This window comes from Saccopteryx leptura, chromosome X, assembly GCF_036850995.1.
Source record: "Saccopteryx leptura isolate mSacLep1 chromosome X, mSacLep1_pri_phased_curated, whole genome shotgun sequence".
In the NCBI taxonomy this organism is placed as follows: domain Eukaryota; kingdom Metazoa; phylum Chordata; class Mammalia; order Chiroptera; family Emballonuridae; genus Saccopteryx; species Saccopteryx leptura.
The window spans coordinates 98,145,126-98,165,374 of NC_089516.1; the positions used below are offsets into that span (position 1 = coordinate 98,145,126).

Sequence of the window (20,249 nt, forward strand, 5' to 3'; positions counted from 1 at the left end):
CTAATGATTGGGTTTAGGAGCTAATTATTGTAAAGAAAAAATATCATTAAATCCACATACTATTAAATATTAAGTAAGCTTTAATAGCCTATCAGACAGGAAATGACTCTGGCGCTCTCTGTCAGTTGGTAATCAGCCTCCAGTCCTGAGCTCTCCCTGTGCACAATAAAAGCTTAAGAAAAAAGAAGAGCAACAGTTTCTCCCTTGGGTAACACCAGTCTAACAAGGGAGACATATGAGTACAGTGAATACCATAATCAGACACATGGTCCTCCAGAAAATTTGTGGGGGAGTGTGATTGTCCTTTCGTATGTTAACCATGTGTTTGGGATGAATTTTCAAACATTTGCTGTTTTCCTTAATAATTTGCTTTGTATCTGTCATCTATTAATGTTTGGTGAGACTATATATGTAAAACAAATAATTATTTTATTCTCATCTGATCCTCACAAGAGCTTTGTGAGATGGGCAAGACAAGTAGTTTTCATTTGACAGATGAGGAGGTTGTAGCCTAAATAGTTTAAATGTCTTACCTAAGATCACTCAGCTAATTCAGTTTAGAGCCAGGACTACAATCAGACTTTATTATGAGGATCAAATGAGATAATGGCTTTGGAAACATTTGAAAAGTATAAAATGATACACAAATGTAAGACTGTTAATTTTAAATTATGCTTACTGACCACCTATCCTATTGTTTTGTTTGTTTCCATTTTCAGTCTTTATCTTTTTTAGGGTGAGAGTTCTGTGCATTGCTTGCTTTTTATGTTCCCAAATAAATGATCTTTTTTGAGCTTCAAGAGGTTCCCCCCATTAATAGTATTCTAGGATTGTGTTTCTTCTTTTCCAGTTTCAAAAAGTGTTCTCACTCATTTATACTTGTATGTGACTCCCCTCCCCTTTAGTTGTCCTCTGGAACACCCATTATATCTTTTTTGAGGCACAACAGGCAAAACCAGCCACTGATCTTCATCACCTTGACTTAGTCAAGGAAATTTAATGCATTTTGTTTATTTCCAGTTCATCTTATGATGTTTCACATGGCTTGTCAGCTTTTCCAGTCACACTAATAAGTAAGAGTTGTGTTTTATGGGGCCAGTTTTCAATAATCCAAGGTGTCTTTCCTATGTGATAACAGATAGCAAGAACTCTGTAATGATATAGGATGTCAGAACTAGAAAGCATCTTAAAGAGATCATCTGTTGATTCTAGTCCAACTTGAACAACATTTTACAGTTAAAGAAACATCAGACTAAGCCAAGACTTATTTTTTCATTCCTCAAGGCAAGGATACAATTTCTAGCATTTTAAGGAAGAGTTCATAAGACACTAATGTTAATATCATGAATAATGTTTATTTTATATTAATTTGGTTTTTAAACAAATACTACAACTCAGCTCAGCCTTCATTCTACAGCTCAGAGGTCAGGCTTGGTTTCATACTCATGGCTTTTCTCTGAAGAAGGGGAGACCATGGTTCCTCAAGGAGGTAATGAGAGCACAGAGCCATACCCTGCAGATCTAAAAGACGCAAACTAGATGAAATATAAACTTTTGAAATAAGTGGGCATTTAATTGTTTTCAAATAACACTTGAAATAATTTAGTTCTGACAAGTGCAGATCACAGATTCTTTAATCAGAGTTAACTGAATGCTAGATTTGAAAGGCGATGCTGGAATAAGTTTTTTCATTTTGTAATGTAGAATGTGTTATTTTTATTTTAATCACCTGCTTTAAAACTCCTCTTTTCCATTTCTACCTATTCACATAGCCTTATACCTTTTTATACTTTATTTTCATAAAGATTTTTTTCAGTATCAGCCTGAAGGAGGTGTGGATAAGCAATGGATAAACAATTTTATAACAGAGCAAGGGCAAATACATAAACATACTTATTTATGGACATGAAAGTAACTAAATGATATAGAAGGGAACAAATCAGTGTATTTGGACTTGGGCATTTGTTTCTTTTTATTACATTTTTAAATTAATTTTAGTTTATTGTGTTAACATGGATTCAAATGGGGCATTTGTTTCTTAACATGACAAATGGTCTGCTCTCCTAAATATTTCATCAGTGCATTTTTATGAAAACCATTATGTTTTCTGGAAAATGCTTCATGATTACCTGTCATTGGGTCATACCTTATCAGATTCACATCTTGTCCTTATTCTTAGCAGGCACTCTAAATGTACATAGTTTAGTGATTTGCAAACTTTTTTAAATTGCAACACTCTACCATTGTTTCATTTTTGTCATACTATTGCTCCCTGTACTTCTTAAAAGTATTTTGTGATATGGGAGTCAAATATCTTTTTAGGAGTTTTATATGTTTTAAATGAATGAAATTGAGAACTGAGCATTTTCTAATACCCATTGATCATTAAAGATATCCTAGGATATTGCAAAACCCAGAAAGGGAATCATTTACTTAGAAAAACAATTGAAAAGAGTAAGCAATACAATAGAGTTTAGCAATACTACATAATTGTGTAGTTGGCAGCATAGTATAGTGGTTAATTACTCACACTGAGTTCAGACCTGGGTTTGAAAAAGTTTTTAATTGAGATATAGTTCACTATCATAATATTTATCATTTTAATGTTCACAAAATCATGCAATCATCACCACTATCTAATTTCTGAACGTTTTCATCATCCCCAAAAGAAACCCCATACCAATTAGCAGTAATTCTTAATCCTTCCAACCCCCCAGACTTTGGCAAACACAAATCTATTTTCTCTTCTTTTTGGTTTGCCTAGTCTGGATAGCTCATATAAATGAAATTATAGAATTTGAGGCCTTTTATGACTGGATTCTCCACTTAGAATAATGTTCTCAAAGTGCATCCATGTGTTTTTTTTTGTGTGTGTGTGACAGAGACAGAGAGAGACAGAGAGAGGTACAGATAGAGACAGCCAGACAGGAACAGAGAGAGATGAGAAGCATCAATTCTTCATTGCGGCACCTTAGTTGTTCATTGATTGCTTTCTCATATGTACTTTGACCGGGTGGCTATAGCAGACCTAGTGACCTCTTGCTCAAGCCAGTGACCTTGGGCTCAAGCTGGTGAGCCTTGCTCAAACCAGATGAGCCTGCACTCAAGCCGGCAGTCCTGGGGTTTCAAACCTGGGTCCTCTGTGTCCCAGTCTACTGTTCTATCCACTGTGCCACCGCCTACTCAGGCAAAATTCATCCATGTTGTAGTGTGTATCAGTACTTCATTACTTTTTCTTTCTGAATAATATTTCATTATATGGATATACCACATTGGCTTATCCATTTATCAGTTGGTGGACATTTGAGTTCTCTCCAGTATTTGAATATCATAAATAATGCTGCTATGAGCATTGCAGCATTGTACAAGTTTTTGAGTGAGCATATCTTTAGTCTTTATGATTTATATGGTAACTTTACATTTAATTTGTCGAGGAACTGCCAAACTATTTCTTAAAACAGTTGCATCATTGCATATTCCCACCAACAATGTATGAGGGTTCCAATTTCTTCACATCCTGGTTGACATTTCCTATATATATTTTTTTAAATTATAGCTATCTTAATGGATGTGAAGTAGTATGATAGCCATCCTAGTGAGTGAGGTGGTATCTCAGTGTGGTTTTGATTTGTATTTCCCTAATGACTAATGATGTTGAGTATCTTTTCATATGCTTATTGATCATTTATACATCTTCTTTTGAGAATTGTCTATTCAAATATTTGCCCATTTTAAAATTATTTATCTTTTTGTTGAGTTATGTATATTTTTAGATACTAGACCCTTATCATATATATGATATGTATTTTTTCTCATTCTATGAACTACCTTTTCACTTTCTCAATGGTGTCATTTACAGTACAGAAATTTTTAATTTTGATTAAGTTTTATTTATTTTTTCTTTTTGTTGTTTGTACAGTTGGTGTCATCTTATAAACCCTTGCTTAACCTAAGTTTATGAAGATTTACACCTATGTTTCCTTCAAAGAGTTTTATAGTTTCTGCACTTACATTTAGATAATTGATAACATTTTGAGTTAACTTTTATGTGTGGTATGAAGTAGAGTTCTAATATCCTTTTGCATGTGGATATCCTGTTGTCCCAGAACCATTTGTTTAAAGTATATTCTTTCCCCTGTTGATCGGTCTTGAGACCCATGACAAAAGTCAGCTGACCATAAATATATGAGTAGTTGCATTTATTTCTGGACTTTCAGTTGTATTCTGGATTTGAATCTTAGCTTTGTTACTTAAAAACAAGTGTGACCCAGGACAAGTTACCTTTATTTATTTATTTATTTATTTATTTTATTACTATTTTTGTAATATAGTACCTACCTTTTAGAGGGTTGTTCTGAAAACAAAATGAGATAACATGTAGAAATGCATGTAAAGGGCATTATTTATTCCTGGGACATAGTAAATGTCCTATAAACTTTAAGGGTAAAGATGCTTAGATAATCAGGAAAATAGAAAAAAAATGGCAGATAGTTGAAAATATACTGAAATATTAGGTAGGAGTCACTAGAACAAAGTGGCCTTATTTATGAGAGATGAGATGAACAGATGTCTGAAGAAATTGAAAAAAATATTCAGTTCCTCAAAATTAGCTGTAAAAGTTACTATATGATGATAAAATAGAACAGCATAGAAAAGTTATCATAAGCAATAAGCAACAAAGTGTAACCACTGTATATTATTCTTTATAGAGCTTAAATCAGTTAAGGTAGATTATTGTAGAGCACTTATGTTTGACTATTTCACTGTTAAGGACTCTATTGTGAACATTGTGTATGCTATGGACAGCCCTCTCCCCATTAAAATGCACATATAACACACACACACACAGTATTCTTCAAGCAGTTTTAGAAGATTCATGAATCCTTGGTTAAAAATCTTATTTTGACCTTATCTAAGGCAATCCTGACACATACCATATTTTTCCAAGCTTGATTTCATAAGTTCAAGTGTCATTTTTACCTGGGAACCATTTTTAAGATTCTATTAAAACTTGAAGAGCTCTTCCTCAGTACAGAAGAATTTATACAACACAGTCCTAAGACTGAGAAGACTTGTGGTACTCTAAGTGTTTTATGTCACTTTCAACACATAAACACGTCTTTCAGCAATGCTTCTGAACATTTGTTATTTTGGTAAGAGGCTGTACTCTATCCTCCCAGGTAGCTTGGACACAGACATTGAGGAATACAGACATGCAATTCTGAAATAAATAGTAATAGAAATGCAGTGTGAGATGGAGATAGACCTAGAACAAAGAGATAAAATTCTAGAAAGGTCTCAGAATGAGAGGCAGATTCAGAGAAACTCAGAGGGACATAGAGACAAAAATAGAAGCGGAAATATGCAGCTTAGAAAACCTCTTGTAAATAGTCAAGATAAACTTCAGTGAAGGAGGTGAGAAGATTGAATTAGAGGTGTAGGGAAAAGAGCACAGGCATTGTGAATAGTGCTCTGTGTATGTTCCTGGTTGATTTATTTAACAATGCTGAGCCCCAAATCCTAACAATAATATGAATATAGTAGTAATATGTTTCTCACAGGCTTTCTCATAGAATTTAACAAAATAATGTGTATAAAATGCTTAACATAGAACTCAAATATATGGAAGGTGTTCTATGAATGCTAGGTCCCTTTCTAACTTCCACTTTAAGGGATCTTTTATTTAATAATTAATGAATACCTAATGTATGTAATGGTCCATGCTTTGAATAAAAATATGAAATAGTTGATGCCCCAAAAGAGCAAGAAGAGTTAGCTGGAGACACAGGTATGGAAATGAAATAATGCAGAATGTTCTGGAAGCCATCAGTTGTTAAGGTGATGAACATGTAAATTAGAGAAATAGTTTTCTAGGCTTGGATGGTGATATTAATCAGATAAGGAAAACTGGAAGAGGAATAGGTGTTTTGTATTTTGGGTAGGAGGAGGGGAGACTAAAAGGTTCACTAATGGACATGTTGAATTGAGCACTGGAGCTATCAAAGACATTGTTCCTGCCTTGAAAGGAAGTTGAGATCTGTCATCTCCAAAGTTTTTTCCAATTCTAAGATTCTGTGATATATGTACATTTTAATTGTTTTACTTTACCTCTATAAGTAAATGGTGATAGATGTTGTAAGCTATAGAATACTAGTCAACAATTATTTTTCAGTGAGAGGAAGGGAGATAGAAATACAGACTCGTACCTGCACCTCAACCAGGTTCTACCCGGCAACGCCCATCTGAGGCTGATGCTTGAATCAACCCAGTTATCCTCAGAGTCCAGGGCCAACACTCGAATCAGTTCATCCACTGGTTGCGATAAGGGATGAGAGAGAGAAGGAGGAGAGGGAGTGGAAGAGAAGCAGATAATGGTCGCTTCTCATGTGTACTTTGACAGGGGATCAAACTCGGAACGTCCACACGCCAGGCCAACTCTCTTATCCACTGAGCCAAGCAGCCAGAGCCAACAATTTTCAAGCACTTGTAAATTGTAAAATAAGGATACCACATGTCTCTCTTAAAAAAGGGAGGGATTACGCAAACATCTGAAGTTACCAAACCAAATGAAAGTGACTGATTTTGCAAAAAGAGTCTTCATTTTTACAGCCCAATTTTCTATAGATCTCTACAAAATAGCTAGTTAGTTCAGTGTACATAAAAGGTTTGATTTAGAAACAGCTTTTAGGAATATATCTATTGTACTTTTGCAGGAGGTATTATTGTACTCAGTATTTTAGTATCCTGTGAGAAGGCTATGTGAGTATCTCTGATAGATGACTATATTTGAACAAATATCAGTAGCAGAGTCAAATTCTCAAGCTCTGATGAGTGTCTCCAATGATAGTGAGATGACAAGCATAAGCTGTTGAAAAGCAAAAGGATACATAAGATTAACACTTTAAGTCAATAAGAAGTTTTACATTGTTGCTTAGTTGAAGCTAGCTTAGAATATTTATGTGTGTTTATTTTAATTAATAGAAAACCTACGGCAACAAGTATTATATATTCAGCTCAGAACTGTTTGTGACACAAGAGATAGATTGACCAAGAGTTTAGTTTCTTTTTAATTGGGTGACTTCCTTTACTCTGATGCACACTAAAATGAAGATTACCAGATCTGAAAATTTTTGGTTCCTCATTTACCTAACTTATATCTAGATCTTGACTTGCATCTTTTTATGTTTTAAGAAGTATGAAAAGACACATGGGAAAGTGAGCTTCATAGAAGGCTTGTCTTAGTTCAGCAGGTGTTAAAACCAACTAAATCTACAAGGCAATATATCTTCATTATTGATCAACAACTATTGCTGAGTTAGTTGAAATCATTGCTCATTAGTTTGATGAAATGAAGAGTTTTCTGAAGGTGAGGGAAGAAAGTGAAAAAGAAAACTATCATCTTTTGTCTCTAGTACCTCAGTTTACTAGAAATGGGATGGAACAGAAATGTCTATATGTGTAATTAGGAAGTAATCCAACTTCACACTCTAAAGAACTTATTATCCTGCAAACAAGGATTACATTTTTATAAAGCTCTCTCTTCTTTTTATGCAGGCTCTTAGAATGAAATCATTTCAAGAACTAGAGTTAGTTTGAAATATGACCTTGTTTTCCTTCTACTAGATTTGAAATAGGGGCAACCCTCATATTTTACCTTGAAGTAAAATGGAGAACAATATTGGAGAATGGAGGTTGAGAATTTTGCAGAGCCTCAGGCTCATCATAGTCGAGGACAAGAAACGTCAGTGGAGACTATGTGAGAGAATGATGCATGCCTGTTTTGTGAAATGGAATAGTAATGGTAATCAGTAAACCAGGATTCAGAGGTGGGCACTAGGCTCTATTTATTAATTCAGGAAAATAAACTCAGGCATTTGTCCAAAACAAGGTTTGAAGGGGTATAAAGACTTTCTGATTAATTCTTGAATCATTTTCCTATTACTCTCACATCCCCAGGGAATCCAGCATGTAAAGTCTCCATTTGTTAGTGAATAATTATGCTACATTCACTTTTCTCTTAGAAATGCTTAATGACTCTTGTTTTGTATTCCTTGCAGGTGAAAGCCCAGCCTCTGTGGTTATTAATGCCTCAGCAGGATTATTTTCACTAAAGATGGAAACACTGGAGTCTGAATTGACCTGCCCAATCTGCCTAGAGTTATTTGAAGATCCCCTTTTGCTCCCTTGCGCTCACAGCCTCTGCTTCAGCTGTGCCCATCGCATCTTGGTCTCCAGCTGCAGCTCTGGTGAATCCATTGAACCCATTACTGCTTTCCAGTGTCCTACTTGCAGGTATGTTATCTCACTGAACCACCGGGGCCTGGATGGCCTCAAGAGGAATGTGACTCTGCAGAACATTATTGACCGCTTCCAGAAGGCTTCAGTTAGTGGACCCAATTCCCCAAGTGAGAGCCGTCGAGATAGGACTTATAGGCCCAGCACCACCATGTCTGGTGAGCGAATTGCTTGCCAATTCTGTGAACAGGACCCACCAAGGGATGCAGTGAAAACATGCATCACCTGTGAGGTCTCCTACTGTGACCGTTGCTTGCGGGCCACGCACCCCAACAAGAAACCTTTCACCAGTCACCGCCTGGTGGAACCAGTGCCAGACACACATCTTCGAGGGATCACCTGCCTGGACCATGAGAATGAGAAAGTGAACATGTATTGTGTATCTGATGACCAATTAATCTGTGCCTTATGCAAACTGGTGGGGCGTCACCGAGACCATCAGGTTGCATCCCTGAATGATCGATTTGAAAAACTCAAGGTAAGAGATCTGGGAAATATCCTTCACACAACTTTGTCTCTTTACACAGTTATATAGTTATCAAGTTCCCTAATAAAATAGGTCACTTTTCTTATACGACAAGTGAGTTACCTCCACGTGGTTCCCATGAAGAATAACTTACTCATCTGCAAGCTCACACTGGAACCTATTTCATCTGTTGCATAAACTTGCTTGCATCTGGCCAATTCTGGGGAAATAGTCCACAGCCTACCACACCAGTAGTCCATCTAGAGAAACAACACTCTCTTTCCTCTTTCAGTGGCATATTGCACACTACATATCTTTGCCATGATCTTTCCACCTCTTATTTTAAGTATGTGAGTACCTGTGTAGGTGTGCTACAATTAACATTTGTGCTTATTTGCATATTTATGTGTATAACAATGGGAAGGTTGGGTGTGTCTCTGTGTAGGTGTGGGTGGAGGTGTCTGAGTATATCTCTGTAGGTGAGATATTTTTGTGATGGACAGTAAAGTCTGTTTGCATGTTCAGTACTCTAAAGAAAAAAAGTTTGGCACTGGCCACTACAAATTGCTATCAAGCCCCTAACACGGGGCTAATCCTAAACCTGCTTAAAAAAAAACACAAAAGAAAATGAAATTAAAATTTAAAAATAAAACAAAACAGAGAAAAAAAGGAACTTCAGTGTACCATGAAGTCAGGAGGAATGATCAAATACCTGAACTGAAGGTCATAAATATTTAATCCAGTATCAGATTTTGTGCCAGTGTTCATTTTTGTGGTTTATGGACTGAAGCACTTGTTTGTAGTCCCTGCTTTGGAAATTCCTAGTTTTTCATTTATGTTTAGTGGACAGAGTTTTCCAAAGTTGTTGGGCCATATAATATTTATGTGCAAGTCTGAGTGCCTATTTTTAAAGCCCTACTGCCTCATGTTAATGTTAAAATGTCAGATCCAGTCAATTGTTTTATTTCCATTGCTTGCCTGGTATGTGGTTTAAAAGGGAGAAACTTAAAAATCCCAGAACTCCTCTATAAAAGGGAAATTCCAGAAAAAGTCTGACCAGATGGTGGTGCAGTGGATAGAGCAATGGCATGGGATGCGGAGGACCCAGATTCAAAACCCCGAGGTCGAGGGCTTGAACGTGGGCTCACCAGCTTGAGTGTGGGGTTGCAAGCTTGAGCGTGGGATCATAGATTCCACCCTGTGGTTGCTGGCTTGAGTCCAAGTGTTGCTGGCTTAATGCCCAAGGTTGCTGGCTTGAACCCAAGGTCACTGGCTTGAGCAAGGGGTCACTGGCTCAGTTGGAGCCACCCAGTCAAGGCACATATAAGAAAGCAAGCAATGAACTACTAAAGTGCAGCAATGAAGAATTGATGCTTCTCATCTCTCTCCCTTCCTATCTGTCTGTCCCTGTTTATCTCTCTCTCTTGCTCGCTCGCTAAAAAGCAAAAAGAGAGACAGAAAAAAAAACAAAGAAATTCCAGAAGAAAATATGTAAATAAATAATAGTTAACATTGCTAATAGGGCCTGAATATATAAGGCAATCTTTAAGGAAGGTCTAGATAGGAAGGAAAGAGGGCAAGAAGTGGGTGGAAAGGTTGCTCTTGCCATGCTCTGGAAAAGTCAGTGTAACTTAGGTAATGATGTTGGTGAGGGCAGCAATACTCAGAATAAGATACATGTTCTCTTCTGTAATTTGTAGCAAGAAGCATTAGGAGTATTCACAGTGACAATGCTTTGTGTCTTTTTTGATTGTTATTTATATTTAATATTTATAGATGTGTACAAAGTTCAGTGTTTATGTTGATTTTATTCAAAGTGATATTTTCATTCATATCAAGACTGCAGAGAAGAATAATCTTATTGACTTCAATTCTTAAAAATCATAAGAAGTTAGGCCTTGATCTTGGTCTAGTTGAAGTCCTACACTTTGAAGTGGTATAAACCGAGTTTAATAGGTTAAGCAATTTGGTCAAAGTTACAAAATTGGAGCTAGAACTCAGCTTCTAGACGGTGAGTTAAGGATCCTTTCTGCTGCAGCTTGCTGCCACTTTGTTTTAGACCTAAGATTTTAGCATGAAATGTGATTTGAAGCTAAACATTATGCTCCAGAAATTGCACATCTTATGGGTCACAGATAAATAATTTACAGTATCAATGAAAGGACATATTGTATAAACTTACAGCTTCCTAATTGCAAGAGATGAGGGTGGGGTTGCAGGAAGAGTGGGGGATATGGAGAGGATGGAACAATCTCTGCCAAATATTTGCAGGTGTTTGAACTATATAAGGCATTGGCCTTGAGAAATATTCCAAACAGAAAAATCTGTATCCATATGTAATATTGAGATAACAAAAGACTGGATATAATAAGCCTGTATCTACAAACACCAGCTTTTTGAAAACCTCCAAATACATGAAAACATTGGATGATGGATTAGATATTTGGCATTATGCAGCTATGGCCATCGTCTCTAGGGATGAATGGAGCACAAAAATATTTTATCAAAAGTTACTTTAGTCTGAAACTAATCAGTAACTTTTTTGGAAAAAGAACGGCCAGATTTTGAATCATTCTTTAATTTTGCAAGGTAATGTGTAGAGAAATCTGATTATAAATTAAGTGGACATTTTTTTTGGTCACTTTTGGACAGAGAGTGGAAATATATGAATCATTCCCAACTGTGTGGTTTGTTATACTGTCTGGAACCTCGTGGACTCTGGGGAGGGAGAAAGGGATGCTGCTTGTGTGTGTTTGGGTGGGGTGGCTCACTTTGGTTTGGTGCCAAGTATAAAAGAATATTAGTTCTACATGTAAAACAGAAAGGAAATCTGACTTTCAGTATCATGTATACTCACTTTTTAGAAATAATTTTAATTTAGAAAAGCATTTAAGATTATCCCCTTAATCTGCTTAATTCTTCCCCAAGAAAAAAGGAGAAAGCTAACTGTCAGAAGCTATGGGGGAAATGGCCTTGAGTATATGCCCCTGACTCTGAAAGGAGCACAACAGTCCTCAACAGTCCTATAGGAGAAGTGTGTGTGTGTGTGTGTGTGTGTGTGTGTGTGTGTGTGTGTGTGTAGATTTGACTTTGTGGCTAGTAACTGAGTCACTGATGCTGTATTTATTTATAATTTTTGGTTCTGGAGCTTCATTGTTGGCGTTTATAACTCTCCTTTGTACAAATGTCCTGGATTAGGATTAGTAGTCTCTAATATTTATTTGTTCAATAAAGAATAAACAAACCATTATGTAACAGATACAAGGTCAGAATAACAAGAAGCTAGTCTGTCTTCTTAACATGTACTCAAAATGGATTAAAGGGTTTGAGATGCTTAGTATGGTTTATTATTCTTATTTAGTTGTGCAGTCTACTTACATGTCCTTCAGAAGATTACCAGTGGTTTACTCAGTTCTTCAATTTCAAATAATTGTGTTCATGACAGTTATTGCAGTAATAAGGCCTATCAAAGTAGTTATTTTCTTCATTGCCTCTCTTTTCATTTACTAGTCCTAATATTTAAATTAGTCCATGATATGTTCTGTCTTTCTATAGTGTTGCTTCACATTTTAGAGTTTTCACTGTCACATGAGTTTCTTTCCTTGGGAAATATTGATATTATTGTATAAATAAATAAATATTTGTCTTATAAAAAGAGGTCAATTTTGGTGACTTTTTATTGGTGACATATCTCAACTTGATATTCTAAGTCTTATACAATTTGGTTCTGATGTTGAACCTTTTGTCTCCTCCATCCTGCCCTGCTACCACTCTCAAACATGCTACCTTCATCTACTCAGAGTAGCTTTCTAGCTGTCTGCTAAACATACCATTCTCTTTTCTGACCCTGAACTTTCACTCTCACTCACGCTCTTCTCTTGGCCTGCTTTGGAGTCTAACCTATTCTTTTTTTAAAAAAAATTATTTATTGATGAGAGAGAGAGAGAGAGAGAGAGAGAGTAACATTGATCTATTGTTGTATGTGCCCTGACTGGGAATTGAACAGGCATCTTCTGTGCCTTGTGATGATGCTCTAACTCTAACCAACCAAGATATATAGCTAGGGCAAATCTTATCGATTCTTTAGTGCTCTGTTGAAACTCTACAAGGCCAATTCAACATACTCCAACTATACTATAAATTCTTTGAGGTGATGTACAACATCTTTTATTTCTTTAGTATCCTTTTTAGTGTCTAGCACACATAGTCTTTGCTCAGGAAATCTCAATGAATTAAGTCTTTGTAATGGATTTGCAGGAAGTATTCTAGTATCTATAGCTTGCTTTGGTTCTCATCTTATAAGATATAAATCTGTCTTACCATAATGAATGTTTTACAAGTCTGGAAAAAATCTCTTTTAAACTACTGATAATGTTAAAAACCAGAGTTTTACCAAAAGTATGACATGTCCTTAATTTCATTTGAATGAAGTGCCTATTCATTTTGATTGCTGGATTTTCCAGCTGCCTAACCCTATGGTGATATCTATATAAATCAGATGTGATTATTATAATTCTCTTTGAGAGTCATGTCTTCACATTTCCATGCCCACAGCCTGCCAAAAATATAACTGATGAAAACCAGGGGGAATAGAGGAATTTCCTGAAAGGAATAAACAAGCACATTTTCTTTTTCTCATTATATTTCCACAAACTCATTACTACAAATAATTCTTAAATGCAGTTACACATCAGGGATCTTGTTGTTATAAAATATTACCTGGCATAAGGATTAGCTTTTTTGTTATGGGAAAATAAAATATGCACACACACAGACACAGACACACGGGAAAAGAGACTGAGACAGAGAGAGCTAAAGATTGCCAGACAAAGAAGGATGATATGAGACTTGGAGAATGTTCAAAGAAAAGCCACAATGAGAATTAAAAGTTTGGAAAATATGATATTCTGGAATCTTATCATAGTTGATTTGTTGCCCTTCTTTTTACTCAGTCGCTCTGTCAGCTACCCACGCATTCTCACTCAGCCACCACCTTCTCACAGGCATTTTGTCTGCTCAGCCACTTGACACCCACTTCTGTCTGCCAAGACAGGTACCCTCTCAACTTAATTACCAATGGGCATTTGAATGTTTTTGAACCAGTATGAGCATGAATATAAGACAAATAAAGAGAACTATCTTTATGATATTGAGTTGAGGGAGGGTATATTTGCACATATATGCATGCGTCACTATATACAAGGGTGTGTGTTTCTGTATGGATGAGTAGCTGAGAATGACTCTGTGTGTCTCTATGTCTCTATAAATGTGTGTCACTGTGTGGAGGAGATAATGTCTCTGTTAATTTTCTGTGGGCATATCTGTAGATAAATTGGATATGAGAGGGCCATGAGTATAAGGCAAATATTCTGTGGCCACCCTAGGGACAATCAGGACCTCAGTAGAACCCATCCTGATACTAAGGATCTCCCTAATAAATGAACAAGTTCATATATTTTTGTAATAAGAAACATCTCCAGTGGAGACCAGGGCTGGTTCTCATAAAGAAGGGAACAAAAAATGAATTTTTTTCTCATTTTCATTCACTTAGGTACTGAATTACAGTAGCTAAGTATAATGAGAGCAAAAATTGTTGTTTAGATTTGCCTCACTAAGGTACGGTGGTGGAAGGATATGTATGGAAGTAGGGGTACTATTTGTTATGGGGTGTCTCAGCTAAACCATGATTATAAAATTATTCTTGCTTATAGATTTGGCTTCTCTGTGGTCTCTTAAGTGTATAAGATTTTCTCTTCATTACTTATAATATGTACAAATCTGTACATATTTTGTATGTGTATGGTGGTAAAAAAAAATGCATTTCATTCCATCTCTACTCAAACTAAGTGCTAAGACTCACTTGAACCTCTTATTCTTTTTCCTGTAATGATTATATTGATTATCTGGCTCTGTTCTCATGTAGTATTAACAGGCCCTATGTTAGAAGATGATTTTTATTATTTCTTAGGTTTGAGAGCAAGTTTAGCAAGTAGATATTCCCAACTCTCTGTGCTCTTTCTGGGTATTTTTTCCCTAAGTCTTCTTATCAACATATGAAAAGAGCTAACAATCATCAGTCTGAGGACAATTTAGAAAATGTTGACTCAGAGATTGTTCTGGGTGGGTGAAAATCCTGCCTGTTAGTATTGGGCAAAATAACATATTACATAAATATAATATAGGTCAGGAAACATTAAGGAAAGAAGAATTATTGAACCAGAAGAAGTGAAGTTTAAAGGGGAAATGTAATAATGACATTCAAGCTCATAAAAGGTTAATATAATAAATTAATATTGTGTTCTTTATCTCCCCTGAGGGTAGGACAGACAATAAATTAAACTATAGCACCATGGATTTAGCCCTGGGTTTCATTCACTCACTTACAAAAGATTAATTAATTTTGTTTACTGAACATTTAAAATCCTTGTAGTAGGATCTGAGAACACAGAAAATAAGGCACAGTCCCTGCCCTAAGGTGCTCTGAGCTTAATGAGTAAGGATACATACATCAACAATTCTAATTCAGTATGGTAAGTGCCTTGACAGATGTTTGCTCATGATGCTCTGAAGCACAGAGGAAGAGTCAGGAAAAGGAAGTCATCAAGCTCAAAAATAGGGAGTCATGAATGGATTTGTTGGAGGAGAGGGCAATCTTGAGAAAGACAGGCAAGAAAAGATTGATAGGATTTGGTGGATGCTTATAGTGGTTATAGATGATGGAGAGAAAAAAATTAAATGACCTTTGAATAAATGCCTTGAATAACGGTGGTCTCAGGGACAAAAATGGGGGAATTAGGAATGGGCTAGCAGTTTTGGTGAGATGACTTTAGATTTGAGTTTGGTATGATTGTGGGTCATTCAACATTCACTCATTTATTAAACATTTACTGAACACCTAGTAGATGACAAGTACCAGAAGAGATGTAGGGGTTACAATTATAAAGATACCATAGTCCCAACCCTAATGGAGTTTTCAGCTTAGTGTGGGGAGACAGACAATTAAGGACACAGTTTCAAGACAGTGTGGTGGGTTTTATGACAGCAGAAGCAGAAGGGGACTGTGAGAGAGCATAAAAGTATAAAATAGACTTTGGGTGTGTTTTTGGACCCCTCATTGGGATAAATGGTTGCAGTAAGAGACAGAGAGTGTTCTAGTCAAGATAACATTGTTTGTTGAAATATCTGTAGTATAGAAAGTATGGGGCATTCTTAGAAAAGAAAGAGCAAGTATTCTAGAAGGAGTAGAAATTCAGAACTTTATGGTGGCTGAAAGATCAGAACTAGGGAAATAAATTTGGTTTCTTTAGCATGGAGGTAGAACTATGAAGTGATGAGCTGAATGAGAGCCCAGGACTGAGCTTTGCAGCACATTAATGGTCTAGAAATTCGACATGAAGGAAGAGCAAAAGGAGGAAGTGATTGAGAAATGTTGACTTAAGAGGAATAGTGCAAATGGAATACAATATTGAGTCTTCCAGGAAAGTTGGGTTGGCTTTAACTTACTATTCTAAGAATTATCAAAATAAACACTGGATTTAGGTTTTTAGTACAGGTTTTCATTTAGAAGGTCCAAATAATAATTTACACCTATAAGTAGAGATTTAACAATGTTACGCACTTGAAGACAGGGGAAAAAATAATGTGGGATGGTTTATGTAGCATTTCTGATAAAGTGACTGGGGGATTGTGGCTCTTTATTAGATGAGTTCAGGAAGTTCTGAAAAGAGAGGTGGCAACCTGTTTCACCTGGCTTGAGGAATGGTCTGGTTATCTCTAAGAATCACCTGCATCTTACTCTGAGACATAGCCCATGTCTCTACAGCAGCAAATAAATATTTAGGGAAGGAATCAAATCTGGCATAAGGGTATGGGCTTTTGTTTGTGGAACAGATGGTGTGTTCTGCTGTTGAAAGGCCATATGTAATTGATACACAATGTGACAGACTGAAGCAAAAGCAAAGTAAGTATTTTAAGACAAGCAGTTAAAAAAAAGAAGAAGGCAGAATGTGACTCCCAAAAGTGTGCTAAGATTTTGGCTGCTGGCTTGTGGAAGAGCTGGGAACATCCATGAGTACACAGGATGTAAACAAACAAACAAACAAAAAGAATGTCAAAGAATAGTAATGGGGCCATTGGCTCAGATTGTTTTTAAAGATGAAGTGTTTTTTTGTCAGTTGGAATACATTGGTCCTTTTTTCCCCCTTCCCTTCTCTCCCTGAACCCCCAAGGTTCAATTCCCACATCAAAACGTTTGGGATCTTGCCTGGGTTTAGAAAACATCCCCCTTATACCTTGTGTGTGTTTTTTTTTTAATTGACTCTGGTAGGATTCTACCCCTTGTATCTTTTAGAAAGTAAGAGTATATAGGCACTTGGTGGCAATACTACACATTTAATAGTACAGAAATTTCCACCCTCCTTTAGGCTTCAAGACTTGCTGTTTCAGGTAGGTGTCTGTAAGTGTGCTCATATTTTGTGAATATATGTGCCTTCATGGTGCATGCCAAATAGAGATCATGATCAAATGTGTGTCAAAAGGGGAATCACTCCGGCTTTAATGAAGAGTTGGTGTTGTGATGTATAGTTAGGTTTCTTGAGGGAGCCAATGAAACGGTAATAAGAAATAACCTGTGGCCCTGGCCGGTTGGCTCAGTGGTAGAGCGTCGGCCTGGCATGCAGGGGTCCCGGGTTCGATTCCTGGCCAGGGCACACAGGAGAGGCGCCCATCTGCTTCTCCACCCCTCCCCCTCTCCTTCCTCTTTGTCTCTCTCTTCCCTTCCTGCAGCGAGGCTCCATTGGAGCAAAGATGGCCTGGGCACTGGGGATGGCTCCTTGGCCTCTGCCCCAGGCGCTGGAGTGGCTCTGGTTGCAACAGAGCGATGCCCCGGAGGGGCAGAGCATCGCCCCCTGGTGGGCGTGCCGGGTGGATCCCGGTCGGGCGCATGCAGGAGTCTGTCTGTCTCTCCCTGTTTCCAGCTTCAGAAAAAAAATAAATAAATAAAATAAATAAATAAGAAATAACCTGTGTCTGGAGAAATGAAAATAACAACAACAACAACTTGCGAGGTTTAGAGAAGCTGTTTCTTTTTATGGGATGCTGTCTAGAAGAAAAATATCCTGTGCTGGCTTTCTCAGAAGTTGCAAAACGTTTCCCTCTTTGGGAAGGGTATAAAAGAGACAGAGGCCGAGTCTATATGATACAAATGAAGTGGAACTTGGGTAAAAATGGCATATGTGTAGGAGATTGCCAATTTAGCTAATTTGGGCCTTTTAAAATATCAATTATGTAAATAAACTTAATTGTCTCCCCACTTTGTGCTATTTAGACATATGTACATGTTTTTGAGTTCCCTAATGATGTAGTCATCTGGATGGGAAGAAAGTCTCATAGCTTTGTAGTTCAAATGGCTTCTCTACCTCTCACACAAGGGTAGCACAGGGGAACCCAGAGGTAATCTCCTGAAGCAGGAAATGGGAGCTTCATCCTGCTCCCCCTGCCAGCCTCCTGTCCCCATTTCCTCCCAGCAGATATCTTCATTCCAATCTCCCCTGCCACTTTGGCTCTCTCTGTCATGGTTCAACTGTTCTGAGAAAACTGCACTAACCAGGCTTAGAGAGAGGGAGTCCGGCCCAGTCATTAACTGGACTGCACAAGAAAAGAACAAAATAAACCAATTTTTCAAAACCAAATTAAACAATAAAGATATATGTTTAGTTTTACATGAGATTTTATATATACACACACATGTGCATGTATGTAGACATATACACATATGCACATATTCTTTGTTTACTCAGCCATAGTATAGACAAAATAATTGCTTTGCTAAATCAGTAAAAGCTAAAGTGACCCAGAATATCTAGTTCTAAATAATTCATCAGGGCTGAGCATGAGCAAGTAAGGGTGGGGTAATAGACTGCATAATTGCTTCAGTTCTCCCCTTCCTTGTGCATATGTTCGTTACTGAGAATCAGTTCCAGTTCCAGAAGAGGCTTTAATTCCTTGTAAAGAAACAGGAAGTTAGTAAGTAAATGCTCAGTGCTTTCCTCAAATTATCTCTCATAATGTAAGAAAATAGTGGCAAAAAGTCATCAACAGATGATGTTTTTATTAGCCAAATATTTCTTTTTCGGAGCATTTTCATATTAATGAAGTCAAGTTGAAATTAGAGTCATCTTGTCAGTTCTAGCTGTATGTTGTAAAAGATGTGCTGGCCTTATGCAAATTGTTAGGGGGACAGAGCAAAATAACCATTTGCCATAATTTTGTGATGGTAACCCAAGGTCTATAGTCTAATTAGACCCCAAATTATGTGTTCAGCCCTAATTTTTGTTTTCAGTGGCACAGAAGCTGTGAGTCTCAGTTCTGTGCCATAAATGAGGAACACACAGCAGGGATCTTAGACCTGCTCCACACTGTGAATTATTTATGAGATATCAGTTTCATGACAAGTGTTACAACAGGTTGCTTGTACTTGTTATAAAACATTCTCCCCACGGCACCCTATATTTGAATGGGAACACATTACACTTTGAAACACAGATTTCTAGCATTATATCTGCTCTGAGCTCATCAGTCCACATATGTTTACCTAATATGTTAATACAGCCCTTGGTAATACATGGGGTTTTTGTTGATTTAGGAATCTAGGCCACTCTGCTATAGAGAATCACAAACTGGGTTCATTACCAATGCCCACTCTCTAATTTAAGCTGGACCTTATCATCAAACTACAGTTCTGTCATATTCATCTTATGGTCTAATTTTTAAAGAGGAAACCAGACTTATAGCCTCCACTTCATTACTACCTCCGTACATAACACTGTACAGTTTGGCATCTACTTCCAAAACTCTACTGAAACTCATTTTTCAAAGGTCACCAGTGACCTCTAATTACCAAATCCATTTGCCTTTCTTGCACTATCTGCATATATGACAGTGACAAATCCTTTATTGAAACATGTTTTTTTTGTTGTTGTTTTTTTTGGGGTTGTTTTTTTTTTTAGTTATCATCTTAACTCGGCCTAGACTTGCATTTTTAACTGTGTGAACACTGCAGGCTCCTCCTAACCAGTGTCCCTGCCCCCAGGCTTTCCTCTTTCAGTCTGTCCCACATATTGCTTGTAGGTTGATCTCATAACTACAGCCATGATTATGCCATTATATTACTCAAAAACCTGTGGTAACTCCCCACTGCTTAAAAAATAGGTACAAACTCCTCACCTAGGTATGCAAGACCTTTATAACAGAGTCTTGATCTCCATTATCAGTCTTGCCCCCACCTCACTACTCTCTTGTACCCTCTACTGTATCCAAACTCAAAGTCTCTTCCCTGAGCATGTTCTATAATTTGTTCCCTTTAACTTTTGTTCATACTCTCCCTAGTGCCTAGAACACCTTGCACCCCTTCATCTCTGTCTATTAAAACAATACTTATCCTTCAAGACCCATCTTAATCTCACTTACTCTTTATCTCTGAGGTCACTCC

General features: G+C 37.0%; 1 protein-coding gene across 7 annotated transcripts in view; it reads left to right on the forward strand.

The window, feature by feature from the left end:
* MID2 (midline 2) overlaps window positions 1-20,249 on the forward strand; it is a 206,770-nt gene that overhangs the window by 71,247 nt on the left and 115,274 nt on the right. For all 7 annotated transcript variants that reach the window (XM_066356105.1, XM_066356100.1, XM_066356107.1 and 4 more), the window contains exon 2: window positions 8,058-8,773. In XM_066356105.1, the coding sequence (XP_066212202.1) occupies window positions 8,114-8,773 (660 nt within the window). In that variant the 5' untranslated portion in view covers window positions 8,058-8,113. The remainder of the gene's footprint in view (window positions 1-8,057; window positions 8,774-20,249) is intronic.